The sequence below is a fragment of the Haliotis cracherodii genome, unplaced genomic scaffold (genome assembly GCF_022045235.1).
Source record: "Haliotis cracherodii isolate W230 unplaced genomic scaffold, xgHalCrac1.p SCAF_6, whole genome shotgun sequence".
NCBI classification, from domain to species: domain Eukaryota; kingdom Metazoa; phylum Mollusca; class Gastropoda; order Lepetellida; family Haliotidae; genus Haliotis; species Haliotis cracherodii.
This window is the reverse complement of record NW_027266319.1, coordinates 3,413,854-3,429,004: the sequence shown is the minus strand read 5'-3', so window position 1 is coordinate 3,429,004 and position 15,151 is coordinate 3,413,854. Positions and strand designations below refer to the sequence as shown.

At 40.2% G+C, this 15,151-nt stretch overlaps 1 protein-coding gene across 1 annotated transcript; it reads right to left on the bottom strand.

Annotated features, from left to right (window-relative positions):
• Positions 1 to 691: 691 nt before the first annotated feature.
• Positions 692 to 5,733, bottom strand: LOC139445106 (uncharacterized). Its single transcript, XM_071226198.1, has 3 exons — positions 5,682 to 5,733; positions 2,887 to 4,882; positions 692 to 1,750 (listed from the first exon to the last, which is right to left on the bottom strand). The coding sequence occupies exons 2-3, from the start codon at positions 4,862 to 4,864 to the stop codon at positions 1,683 to 1,685; spliced, it is 2,046 nt and encodes a 681-aa protein (XP_071082299.1). The 5' UTR covers positions 4,865 to 4,882; positions 5,682 to 5,733; the 3' UTR covers positions 692 to 1,682.
• Between the last annotated feature and the right edge of the window lie 9,418 nt (positions 5,734 to 15,151).

Below are 15,151 nucleotides of genomic sequence, written 5' to 3'. Positions count from 1 at the left end.
TGCATTAACCAAGTCAGCAAGCCTGACCACCCGATCCCGTTAGTCGCCTCCTATGACTAGCACAGTAGTCGTCTTTTACGACAAGCATGGGTTTCTGAAGATCTATTCTACCCAGGATCTTCACGGGTCCTGATTTTAGTACAGATTTTCTTATAAATATGGGATTGTTTTTGTGGCTCGTATTTACCCTGCGTGTCATGAATCATGTTTTGTAAGAGACGCAACACACGTAAATGTCAGTGTGTCTCCTTGTTTAAATTAAGGTCACATAAATCTTTCCATACTCATAAGAAATCCACAAGAGCACATTGCACGATTCCAACTATAAAAGAAGCATGTCTTTATGAACCATTATCAAATAGTGTTTATACGAGGTGTTAGCGATCTTAACACAGCGTTTGCACATGTCACAAACACACGCAAAGGCATGTCAATGGTTCAACTATAAATCAAGGGAAAGTCGTCAACACATTTGCCTTAAGACTTTTTGTTTTTCATTTTCATTGATAATGATAACTTATAATTTACAATAAGTTTCATATTTGGAAGGATATTTGAGTCTCAAAACATACGTTGTATACTATCCTTAATAGAAAAATCTCAGATACAGGTAATTCGATTATAACATACTGCTCACCGTATGTTAGGGACATTGATTTAATGGATTAATTTTAATGGTTAAATGGACTGCTTTAACTTTTACCGAGTTATTTTTTATCCAGAAAGGCTTTTTTTGCATGTATGTATCCCCGTCACTGTGTAACTAGAATATATTGATTAATACAGTCTTTGATAAGGATAATCGTTATCATCAATCATCTGCAGTATTGCCTCAGTCTATACTGACAACAAACCATAACACGGATTGTTAGTATTTATTCCAAAAGTGATGAAAGAAATGTAAGTACGCCAAACTGATTGTGTTTCAGTTGTTTGTTCCTTAATTATACCATGAGCGAAGTCCCACGCAACCAGGATACAATGGTACACAATTAACCAGCGCCCACTTGCACAAAGAGACCTCAGCGCTAAGATGATCGTAACTCCCAGTTGGGCTGGATAAGTTTCTATCGCTATCATCTGTGGGAACATCTATAACGAACGTTCAATCACAATAACGTCACGTGACATGACCATTGAACCTCGTAAAACTTATTCAGGGACCATTTTGGAATGTACATTTACATGTATTTAGAACAGTGCACTTGATTTGCAAACTAAGTCGACAAAATGTATGGATAACAACTTCTTGAATATACCGTTGTAACAATGCTTCGTTGTAGATCATTTTACCTCTGTCTAGCAGGACTATTCTTCTCTCCAGATAGGTATATAGTTTGTTACCGTAAGGGATTTGGGGAGTTCTATTTCCAACTCCAATGTGCCTTAATATGTGTTGCGATATAATAACTTGTATATACACTTGGTCGCTTCACGTTCATGTAGGTTGCTATAATGGAATATATAAAGATGTGTAAAATATGTACAAATATCAAATAAACGAAAACTAAACAGCTCCTAGTTCGTTTTCAGATGTGACATTTGTCAGTAAAATGTTGATCGTTTATGTGCATTGTATAATGACACAACACATTTGACATTAACAAAAAAGTGATAACTAATCTGTACCCATCTGATTGTGACGGTGACGGTGACGGTGATGGTGATGGTCACTTCATCAGTTACCCCATGCTGCCACCTTGTCCGAGCAGAAACAGCACAAGGAACATGTCGAGTGAAAGACGCGGAGCTGTAATGAACAAAGATTGTTTTTCAAACCATCTGATAGTGTGCATGAAAAAGATTTATTGTTATTTCAAACGTTTGATAGTATTCATCAAAAGAAATATTGTTATTTCAACCATGGTATAGTCTGCGTGAGCACTGGCAGGTCCTATACTTCCCATGATGTAAGGCCACTATCATATTATGATACTGTATGTATGGACGTGACAAATAATAAATATGATATACAAGGTGTATGTTTGAAGTACATGGCGCTATCGCCAGTGTGAATTCAAATCGCAGTCTCATCTCCGTGTTTCGTACACAGCCTAAGCTGCCTGTGAGGAGATGTTTACATGCACCTGTTACCCATACCTGGAGAGAAAAATCATTTTCCAATGAAAGACATCACATGTAACACGATGAAGCCCTGAAAACGCTCAGGAAGCACAATAACTAAATATCATCTGTTGGTGCTGCAGTTCTACCAAGCAGTCATGATCCATGAACTTATTGTCTTCTTGAAACCAGTTTTACTAAAACATCAAATCCTGAATCACATACCGACATTATTTTCTGGCCCATCCTCCTATTGATGAGTACTTTGAAGGATTTCTATACCAATTCGATTCTCATGAACATTTGATATGTTTTGATGTATTAAATTACATTCTTTGTGATGTAAATCAGTGCAGATTCTCAGCCCAAAATGTAGAGATACCATCAGAATCAGGTAATATAATACCTCTCGCCTTACAACCTACACTGCATAGCTGGACCATGCTGAGCACCCGGGCCTGTCACACCCAATTAGACCATGTGGTATACATTTTGTGCAGATGGTCAGCACAGAGGCTGAACCGAAGTGAGGAGAAGAGAGAATGGCAGTCATAGGATAGATGTACAATGTGAAGGACACCTAGGCCTATGAAAAGTTTTAAAATGTCTTTTAACAGTATTATTCTATTATTTATATGTTCTATTCTGCATTAAGTCTTTTGAATAGATGTTTTCATGTACTTGGCATATTTATTCATAAGGCCACAAGTATCCTTTAATACGTACAGGACGCTGGTATTACAACAGTCACATATGTGTGAACATACTACTTCTAGTTGAAATATTCAAACTGATTGGTTAAAAAGATTGGATAATACCTACCTTTGGCGCCGGACACTGGTGGCAGTTTGAAATCTGTGTAATCACCACAGACAGGGAATCCTTGAGGAGGCTTGGGATGTTTGGAGAAGGATTCATTGACAGCCATGGCCATTCCGTTCGTGTTATGGAGGTCAATGTGGCAGTGGAGGAACCAGACACCAGGGTTGTCGGCCTTGAATCGTGTAATGACATAGCCTCCACTTGGGACAATCAGTGTGTCCTTCAGGGGAGGGATACGCTTTGTTGAGTTACGTTGAGCGTTTATTTGTCTCTTCACTCTTCCTCTCCATTTAGCAACATTACAGTAGTCATCCTCACACTCTATATCGTCACTGTCCGACATATACCTCCCAGTAGAAGTATCATACTGAGGGAACCCGTAAGCCAAGACGTAGACTGAATGACCATGAATGTGAACCGGATGAGACCAACCTCTGCCCTTTCCCATGTTAAACAAAATCAGTTCCACAATATCACCTTCACTGATGTCTATAGTGTACGTGCAACTACATATTTTGTCAGCCCCACATTTGTCTCCAAGGTCTGAACACGCAGCATGGACTTTTGAAGGTTGAGTTAATGCTGATACTTTAGGGGACACAAACTGTCGCCCATTTACAGAGCCAGGAGTGTTTCCTGTTTCTCCGGGAAAGGCGAAGTTCAGAAAGAACTGTTTCACCTGTTTCTCCTTCAAGATTTCATCTCTGTCCTCGTCGTCTTCAGTTCCAGAAGCGTAGTTGTATGTGGTGCAGTTGCGATATTGCCCTGCGGGGTAGTATCGGTATGGACAGTTAAATATTAGACATGGCTGAATCTCACTGCATGTTCTCTCATTTGATACCAGTGCATTGTTACTTGAGTCATTTACACCACGTGAATAGGTAAGAATAGCCTCTGCGATATGCATACTGGTTTTGTTGACCTCCAAAGACTCTGCCACAATCATGTAGTCTCCTATTTCTTGATTAGTTTCCAAGTAGAAGTCATACCGCTCACCACTCTGAATAACAAAGGAGTCCACAGGAATAGGTTTCAGACCTCTTCCATCAGAAGCAATTATAGTGATGGGATGACCAGCCACATAGACTCGGAAGGGATAGAGAGTTGCTGCACTGATCACTCTAAAGCGATATGTCTTATTTGCGTCTACTTCAAATCTTGTAAGAGGTGCCCCATTATGTTCCTGTGGACCGGATCCATAGTGGTATCTTCCTCTCCCATTGATGAGTCCGCTGTGGAACTCAAATCGGCTAAACGACGCTCCATCAAGAGTTTGAGTTTCTTTATATCTTTCACAAGCCGTAGAGTTTTCATCACAATCATAAATGCCAAATATCATTTTCTGGTAAGCTGTTTCTGGGTCCATGTCATGGTTCCAGTCCTGAATAATGATGATGTGTTTGTCGATAACATTTGGTGGCGACTCTTTTTTCTTGACAATCAGAGGACCATAGAGCCCCATGCTTCTCTGATCCCCAATATGAGAGTGATACCAGTGTGTACCAGCTGGTGAAGCCTTGAACTTGTGAGTGAATGTTGACCCAGGCAGAATAGGGCACTGGGTGATGTAGGCCACCCCGTCCATCCAGGGAGTGTTCCTCTGATGCATGCCATGGAAGTGAACCGTGACACTGTCTGTGTGGAGCTCGTTGGTTACCGACACCTCAACATTTTGATCCTCGTACATGATAAGCTCTGGACCAGGGAATGTTCCGTTGACGCTGATGACAAGTCTGGCGTAGACTCCATCAGTTGTAAGAACACTGTTCAGTACCGCTGCATCCCGAATAAGTTCTGTGTCATTATGATAGCGAAGACCTCCATTTGTAGGCATGACTCGCCTGGACCCATCCATCATGGTAAGTCGGGGTTCAACCAGCAGCTGGATCTTGCAGGGGTCATCATCTTTACCACACTCAAATGTTCTTGCGCGAAATGCCACCATAAGAAGGATGAAAACACTGACTATGTTGGCCATTCTGATAGACGAACAGATCTACAAATAAAGAGCTTATGTATAAATATCAAAGCATCTCTGAGCGTAACGACATACAGGACAGTTAGGATCTTTCGGTTTTCACATGTAAGAGCATTTAGAGTACACAGTTTATGATGAATCTCACATTCATTTTACTCTGCTTCAGTTTGGTTCAAATTCGTTTTGTCTTTGTCTAACTTTCATTTCAATCTGCTGGCCATAAAGGTAAATATGTTCAGAATACACTTCAGTTTCTTGTTGTGTTGTTTGACAGTTACAACTTGAGTTATAAATAAGTATTGTTTGTGCGGTAGTTTGATACATAGATATTATCTCTCAACTGTTTCGCTCATTCACTGGTTATATTTAATGACATTCGATCTGTGAAGAAAGTAATAGCGAAAATATGTATTCGCTTATTCTTTACATATTTTGATCTGACCGGCACAGTTGGAGGCTCAGGTGTCATGGATTTTGTTTTTCAGAAAGTTCGCGGATAAAACAACCTGAGGGTTAAGATGCAAACTTTCGTTTTAAAACAGGAATTTCAGATTTTGTTGCAGAAATAAAAGTAAAATCGATAAAACATAAAATATATCTGCTAAAAGCAGAGTACCTTGTACAATTCCATAACACCATATACCAAGTATAATAACACACCGTCTCCAAATGTAACAGGATGTACTGAATATGTTAGATGTTTTTCATGACCTAATCGGCATGCTATATTATCGCATGGCCACAGTTATAAGTCCCGTTGAGTTGTTTAGAGAAGACAATTTTTCGATAAAATAGACATAGAATGAAATGTACGTACCAAGTGTAGAGCAGATAAGACTGTGCTGTTACACGCCTTGTCGGCTGATAGAGTAACACTAAACTATGTATAGGTAAAGATTGTTTCTATGGGAGTACATGAGGGCCAACGTTCAGAAACACGGGTTTACAATACACTGTTCGCTGTGAAAAGCCGTAAGAAGGCCGATCCGGTGTCAAGCAATAATCACTCACTCACAATAAACAGGGAACGGTTACAGTTTTTTACGGTTTCACATTTATTCGTATGTGGCAAGGTGGATTTATGGCCTGAACAGGATACCATACCTCACCACATATCACAATACTTATGAATGGGCTTCTTGGAAAAAGATCTTCCTCAGAACAGAGATCTCTCTTTGAGATGACCTGTCCTTGAAACTAGTTTATTCAATAGTGCATACATTGTACCTTACACACCCGGTCATTTCATATACATCAGGGAAGAACGTACTAACATATTTATTAAGCGGCATGAATACATCTACCCTTGTGTATACCCTTATGATCGGTCATGCATCACGTAATGTTAAAAACAGCCTGTTGATGTTGACCTAGATAGTGAGATCTAGACATATCGACTGCGAACTTGATAGCCCTTTCCCATGAATAGCTTGTATATAGAATGCATATCTAAGTGAGGTAGAATCCTACAGTTGTAGTGCGTATGTTCCTATGTTCAAGACAAACACTTTTTGTAGGACCACATCTCTAAAACTATAGATACTCTTTCTTGAAACTGTGTACACAGAACGATCAGGTTTCTTAACTAGCGTTTTTTTTTTTTTTGCTATTTAGGGATGTTTTAAATTTATATATTTTTCTGTTTCCATGGCAACAATTCTGATTTGACTCTTAGTGTTCATAGTTTCATAGTGATGTGTACCTGACATAAAAACACAAAGTTCCGAATCCCAGTTCCTTGATATTGTCTTGATAGTTCAATAAATACTCTTGCATACAGACAGACAGATTAGATAGAAATACAGTGGGACTTACAGTACCAGTAACAGGCAGATTATTTGTTCTTTTCAATTTATGGGGCCCAGGGGATTTGTCATCTTCTGATGACTCTTGTTGACGAGTTACGTTAAATGCAAATCAGCTTCTTGTAGGATGCAAACTGAGGATTCGCACCAAGAACGGGTCATTCTACATGTAGGCTAAAGTACAATGTACAGTAAACTACGGTTATAACGAACTCGAAGGGACCACTAACTTTAGTTTGTTATAACTGTAGTTCGTTATAAGCATATATACAGCATAACTATAGCAAATAGTCGGGACCAAAAATTCAGTTCGTTATATCCGTCAGTTCGTTATAAGCGTGTTCGTTATAAACGTACTTTACTGTATATACAATGGATACGTACAATGTATGTAAACTCAGAGGATGTGTGGTGCCTGTCAAATTCGAACGTTGAACCGTCTCGTCGACCAAACACAGTTGAGTAACTTTAAATTTAATCCTTTGAAAAAAGCAGACAATTGTCTTTTTACAACCGTTTGTTATTGTTTACCTAAAATGTGGGAATGAGATACTAAGCTGTAACAACGAGGTACTTATTATATAAGTTTTTGAGACGAAATACTTTGCTGTCGGGACGAGATACCTAATTGTGGAAATTTTAGTCATATCACGGCATGTCAGTTTGATGAGGGAGGAAAGCTCGAAGTGATGTGGAGGGAACGTGATACTAAGTTGTGGGGAAAACGTACTCAGTTTTTAGAACGATATACAATTTATGATATACTTCAGCATGAAAGACTGATATTTTCACTGCAGTGAACATAACACTTGATATTTCACTGGAGTGAACATAACACTTTGACGGAACTATTGTCATACAAGAGTTACTTCCCCTTTAATTGTCACCCGTTGTTGTTAGTGACAAGCCCGTACACAATTGTTGACGTTCTGTTTACGTTAGGTCCACATTGACAAGGCAAAATAATGACAGAAGGTCATTTATGGAGTTAATATCACTTCTAGCCGTTTATTCTAGAAAATGTTTCGTTATAAACAGTAAACTTCTCATTTAACTCGTCAATCGAAACTGTTCTTTTCGCAAAGCGACATTTTTGTTACTTGACCAGCGTGTATTCTTTCGTTTCTCTCAGCGGTCTCCTAGTACATGTATTTAAGAATATTTTTTGTTAAAGTTGATTTTGTATATAATCATATCAAAATGTATGATGAAGAACAATCGTGACCCTAAATATTTTTTCATACTTTTTAAAATATTTTGCAAACACGAATCTACTTAAGTCGCAAATACAAGGGGTGGTGAACCGTCCCTTTGTGTAGGGAGAATTTACGTTTCAAGGTTTTACATTTGTAATGAACTAGTTTAAATTTCCGGTAGACACCTGCACAACAAGTATATATTCAATAGGATATTCCATGTGTCTCGTGAAATATCATGTTTCCCTCATCTCGTGAGTCGCTATATGGCTGAAATAATGCCGATGCGACGTTACATTTTTACTCACTCACTCTCATCTCATGACTGTGGAAAAGGTGATAGTTTTAACTCGTGGCTTCGGCACTCTTTAACATGTCACCTTTGGCCCCGGCGATCGATGAGAGAAACATGATATTTCACTCGACACATGACATATCCTCAATATCTTAGGAACGTAATATAATTAGGGGATGAGATACATAGTTGCTAGAACGAGACACGAGTAACGGTGCGAGTAACGGTACAGTAACGGACGTAGGTCAGGTTCTGCATGAATAAAGTTCGGGGTTTGGAACAATGCATTCTGAATATATATTACTGAGCTATTTTCAACCAACTGGTACGAGTTACAATTTCAAAATAATTGACATTCCGTTGTTATTATCAATAAAGTTTGTTGAGAAATAAAATCAAGTCAGTCTTTTTTGTAACTATTTCTACAACCAACCTGTCCCCCCCCCCCCACCCCCCCACCCCCTGCAATGGGCGATGCCATGTTGATTTCAAAGAAATTACTTAGCTGAGTGCAATCATGGCAATATTATGCAACAGGAAGCAATGAAATGAAATATACATGGCAGGTTATTGATCACTTCGTTTTTAAATACGAGTAACTATACATTTTGTAATCATTGCTAATATACATTCTATTTTGCATAATTTCACATTAGGGATATTTTAATAAAAACAATATTCATAAAAATAAGGTTAAATGAACTATATCAGTAGACTTCGGTGAACAAATACCTGAATTTGATAAAACCGGCGGTGTTAGACTAGGTTACACAAGGCCTTGTTCATTATGAGGCACCATATACATACAGCGATCGTTCTTTCAGGTGCTCCTATCCACATGTGAAGACGTTCCTATCTATACGGAACCCGGGGTAGAATGTGTCAAAGCATCCCATTGCCGGTCGTAAGAGGCGGCCGAACTGACCAACCTGTTTGCCGTGGGTTGCGACCTTGTGTCGGTGGAGGAAGGGGAATTGGATATGGGTCACTGGAGCAACTTCCTTTCCTTGAGTTCCTTCAGTTCCTTTTGCCGAACACACCACTTTGACCCTAACTTCACCCAGACGGATGGTAGAATGGGCCTGGTTCTATCAATCGGCCGGCTATGTCAAACCCTATGTATGACGTTTTTGATTAGTCTTGACACTGTACATTTCCTTTTTGAATAGTCTTCTGTTCATAAAGTTGTTTCACATACTTGCCTAGTTCATATGCCCGGAAGGCGGTGGCTCATGAGCCAATCTGGCTGATCCTCTGGATCTACTCGAGTATAACATCCCTGTATCCCGTTTGTGTTAGTGCTGGAATTCCGCTTATATATGACATCGCCCTTGTTGGCACTCCATGGCGGGCAGGGAGCAGGTTTACCGAACCACTATCAATACAACCATGGGTAAACAACCCCCCGCCCCCCAAAAAAAACAACAACAAAAAAAAAAAAAAAAAATAAATAAAAAAACCAAAACAAAACAAAAACAAAACAAAGCAAAAACCAAAACGGCAACTATCAGTATGAGATTCCGAACTTTGACTCTTCTGCGGATGAAACTGTGACGAGGTTATTGAATTCTGAAAGGGATCCTTGGCCTTGGTTTCTTGGTTTTGAAGCAAAGGGTGATGACACTCTTTCTTCATATTCACCATTTCCTTTGGGAAAAAGGTCTACAAGGCAAAGCTGGTGACTTGTAAGAGGTTACAAAGTTGTGGTTTGGAGGGCTTTTGATTAAATGTGCCACGAAATCAAAAGCAATAAATTTAATGACATCAGCAAAATTAGCTAACATTCCAATTAACTGTTCTGCACACAAGACCCTTAATTTCTACAAAGGTCTTACCCGGGATATAGATATACAACAAAAGTTCCTGTGACACCAATATTTTAGTGTATTTTTCAAACAAGTAATATTTGGTTTTCAATATTGTAGTACATGTGTGGAATCAAGGCACAAAACGCAACTGTTACAGAAAACCATGCATTCCATGCAAAAGTTGACACTATCCAAGAATGGGTATAAAAACATGTGCGTTAACAGGATTCCATATGCAATGTTTAGCATCGTGCCGACAACAACCACTCAGAGAAACAATAAAATTACGTAATTATTCAACACTACGAAATGCCACGCCTGTCCGAAAATGAGCGTCTGCGAGCCACTGGTATGCTTGAAGCAGGATCGAGTCAACGTGATGTTGCAAGACAATTTAACGTCCACAGAAACACCATTTGGTGTTTATGGCAACGTTGGTAACAGACGAATGCAGTCAGAGACCATCCTCGGAGTGGAAGGCCACGCGTAACCAAAAATCGACTAGACAACTGGATTCGAACAACACACCTACGAAATCGATTCCAGCCAGCAACAGAAGCATCCTTGGCCATCGACGAATATCTTCACGAACAGTACGTCGTCGCCTCAGATGTGCAGGGATTGTCGCCAGAAGACCATCCAGACGTCCCATTGTGACAGGAAACCACCATCAAGGACGTCTACAGTGGTGCAGACAGCGTCTACGCTGGACGGCCATGCAGTGGGGACAAGTTCTATTCAACTCAGCCACAGCGATAGACGGATTCGAGTGTACCGACGTCGAGGTGAACGTTACGTCAATCATTTTGTCATGGAAGAAGATCGGTTCGGGGGCGGCAGCGTTATGGTATGGGGTGGGATTACAGCAAGACAGAGGACCCGTTAGATAGTGGTAGAGGGGAATCTCAATGGACAGCGCTTCCGCGACGAGATCAACCGCCCTGTTGTTCTATCGTTTTTCGTCGTCATGGCCCAGGCATTACCTTTCAACATGACGACGCCTGGCCTCATATTGCTCGACTTGTTCAGGATTCTCTTTAACAAAACAAGGTGAATGTCATCCTCTGATCTCTCACTAATCTAGCACATGTGGGATGGGATGGATCGGCGCCTTCGACGTCAACCACGTGTTGCACTCCAGGAATTTTGAAACATTCTCCAGCAGACATGGACAGATATCCAACAGGACTTTTTGCGACACCTGATCCATTCCATAGAGACGAAGATGTGTTGCTTGCATCGCAACCAGAGGTGGACACACACGCTATTGATTTGTAAATTGACATTTTGGCATGTTCATGGGTTTTTTTATGAAATTACGCTTTTTCTGAAGTCAGTATAGCAAATTAAACCATTTGAACTCTTACAGGAGTCTTTGATCCGTTGCAAACCAAAATCGGTTCAGATTTTGTAAAAAACATGATTTTGCATTAAATCTTATTCAATGTGTCACAGGAACTTTTGTTGTTCAGTATAGATATCTCGCTGATGAATCAGTTGCAGAAATTGTGTCTGAACTTCGAAGTCACGATGTCATTGAGCTAAAACGATTTAACTATTGTAAAGATGGCCGCGTGTTCCCGTCGAACACCTATCTTTTGACTCTATTAAAGTTGGATGTTTTGATATGCCCGTGGATCTTTTCATACCAGAAGTTTGGCCATGGGCAAAATTCTTGCACGAATACACTGACTTGCCTCAGAGAATTTGATCTTGCTGGAAAGACGTGCACCTAGACCATACAGTGAGTGAGATGGGTTTAACGCCGCTTTTAATAATAATCCAGTTACATCGCGGCGTGTCAGCTTAATGTGGGAGGAAAGCCCGAAGTGATGCAGGTCTCAGACGTTTACCACTTCGGTGAAACCCACGAGCACGGGTATGGTGCTGACAAACCTAGAAACATAATCGGGGCGAACCGGGATTCGAACCCACAATCATAGGTTTCTGGCGTGCCCAAGGGACGCAATTCTGCACAGCGAATCGCGGCGCCTTAGACGACTGGGCCACCCGTGCCCCCCTAGACCATACAGAGCTTACATTGCAAAGGCGACAATATGGCATCTTCAACAGACAGCTCCGTATTGAAATAAGAGGCCACTGTGGTAAAACGTAAATGCGAGAAGAGAATCAGTTACTCTGATTCTTGATAACAAGAAACATGACCCGTCCCTGTGAACACCATACACTCATTATATGCTTCTGCAATCAAAAAGGTGAGAGCATCAATTCTTTGTTAAACAGACCTGACGTGGGTAACACCAGACTATCCAAAGCACCTTTCCGAATCTAAATCTAATGAATTAAGTTTAAATACAATTTCAGATTCAAACGAAACGTCATAAAAGCAAAGAGAAATGTCATCATCTACACAAATAAATATCCAACCGAACAAATCTATCAATGTTCCCATTACGAAAAAAAACAACTTCAAACTGACAGGGTGCCTCAGGCTCTCAAAGATACTGTGCAACTCTATAACAGATAAGGAGTTCTTGAAGATATTGATATTGAAGTATGTGAGCACTAGTAGCCATTTCAGTGGTCACTCACCCCCCAAAAATGGTAGATTATGTTACTCCGACATAAATGGGTAATCAAAACTCCTTAATTCAATGGAATTGTCGAGGTTTAAGGGCAAATAATGACAACGTTAAGCTTTTAACAAGTACCTATAATCCAATAGCCTTCATCTTTCAAGAAACATATTTGAAAGAAAGTGATAAACTGTATAAAATATGTCACCATGCTAAAGCCATTAATTCGTAAAGCATATGGTGGCGCATCATTTTTGGTTAAACATGTAACAATACACGGTCCTGTGTCTTTAAATACGAACCTTCAGGCAGTGGCAGTACGTTTTACAATACATGATTCATTACTTTATGTTCATGAAAGGGGGCGGTCGTGTAGACTGACGGTTAAAGCGTTCGCTCGTCACGCCGAAGACCCGGGTTTGATTACCGACATGCGTACAATGTGTGAAGCCCATTTCTGGTGTCCCCCGCCGTGATATTGCTGGAATATTGTTAAAAGCGGCGTAAAACCATACTCACTCACTCACTCACTCACTCACTCACTCACTCACTCACTCACTCACTCACTCACCCACCCACCCACTCACTCACTCACTCACTCACTCACTCACTCACTCACTCACTCACTCACTCACCCACCCACCCACCCACTCACTCACTCACTCACTCACTCACTCATAAAACATATCTCCTTCTTCAGCTCATCACGTCAAGGATCTCGATATTCTTATTGATCAGCTCCTCGAATCTTTCTTGCTTGTATGGGGTTCAACAAGTCACAATAACAAAGGTAAAGTGCTAGAGGACTTGTTTAAGAAACATAATCTATGTCTGTTTATTGGCGGTAACGATACATATTTACATCCAGGCAAAGGTACATACTCTGCCATAGATTTATCTATATCAGATCCTTCTCTTTTGATGATGATTCGTGTGGTAGAGATCATTTTCCGACTATTTCAATCTCATTAAAGTCAGATCTAAGTTCTCGCTGCCGCTAAACAAAGATCTCAGGACATCCAATTACGGATCACGTCCGAACGACCTTTCGCAAACTTTGACCGACGACTGAAACGACTAACAAAAAGTTGACATCAGCCAATTAGAAAGCAGCTTTCTCGAGCTTAACGGCACTCGTTTCAACCTGGCGACTTCCATTTCAGACTACGCTTGAAAAATATGTTGACACAGGTCTCGATTCAAATTGTGAAAACTGAACAAACGAACATTCCGGAATATATATTATATGGTTGCGATTATATGGCAGTGATTTCCCACGGACTGTCCAACGCCTCCTCCGTTCAAATGTTTATCCCACGGAAGCGAGAGACAGACGATAATTTGGACGGAATCAGTCATACGGACCGTAACTGTCGTTCAGAATACCCCGTGTTAACGCTTTCGAGGTTGCATGATTAGAAAACATATTCCGACTGTCACTTTCATGATCTGGTAAGCGACGCTGTGATTGGTCGGATGAAGGGTCGTTCTGACGTGACCCGCAATGGGATCTCCTCAGATCTTTGTTTAGCGATAGCGACTATTCTTGAAACTACTTTGGTCACTACCTTGGCAGATGCACCTTCTGATACATTGAGGGGGCGGTGGGGTAGCCTAGTGCTTAAAGCGTTCTGTCGTCACGCCGAAGACCCGGGTTCGATTCCCGACATGGGTACAATGTGTGAAGCCCATTTCTGGTGTCACTGCAGTGATATTGCTGGATTATTGCTTAACCATACTCACTCTTCTACGTGGAAATTTAACAAATCTGATTGGAATTCATTTAAAATTTTGTGCAAAGCTAACATAAATATATATTTATATTGATGTACTAAAGCAATAAAATCATTTTAAGAAGGAATTATTGATATTGCTACCAAATCTAACCCCTTAACCTCGACAAACCCACGTGTACATACTCCATGGTACATTGATGATTGTAGAAAAGCTAGGAATACCAGGGGGAATCAGGAAAGATTATTTAACATACACCCAATTTAACACAGCTCCGAATGCTGAGAGCCATATCTCGTAGAACTATCAAGGTCACTAAACGAAAAAGTTGGACCCAAAATAAGTACTTTTACTCCCCTCAATAAAGTTTTGAATATACTCAGAAGAATAAAGGGTTAAGGATTCCCAAACATTATTCAACATCTCAAACCTAGTAATGTTACATTACCATCTAAAAAAGACATTGCTGGCGGAAACGATAAACACCATTTCATCATCTGTCAATTATGATCCTAAATTTCAAAAGTTTCAAAATTTGCAGGGAAAGAAAAGTCTGAATTTTCACTCTGATAATGCCGAAGATTATAATGAAGCTTTTCCCTTAAATGAATTAAGTGATGCTTTGATCAAGGCTCATGATACAGAAACTGGGCAAGATGATATCCATTTTCAGTTATTGAAGCATCATCCAGAATCTTCTCTTTTAGCCCTGTTACATAGAGTTAAAAATATTTGGGAAATGGGTAATTTTCCTCCTTCCTGATACGAGCTATCATTCCTATCACCAAACCAGGTAAGGATAACACAAACCCTTCTAATTATCGCCCAATAGCATTAACTAGCTGTGTCTTCAAAACTATGGAACGAATGATCAACAGGCGACTTGTCTGGTGTCTTGAAGCAAATAATCTA

Coding starts and splice junctions, on each gene's coding strand:
- LOC139445106 (XM_071226198.1), bottom strand. CDS start 4,864: ATGGCCAACATAGTCAGTGTTTTCATCCTTCTTATGGTGGCATTTCGC. Junction 1,751..2,886: donor ACCAGTGTCCGGCGCCAAAG/GTAGGTATTATC, acceptor TGTTCATTACAG/CTCCGCGTCTTTCACTCGAC.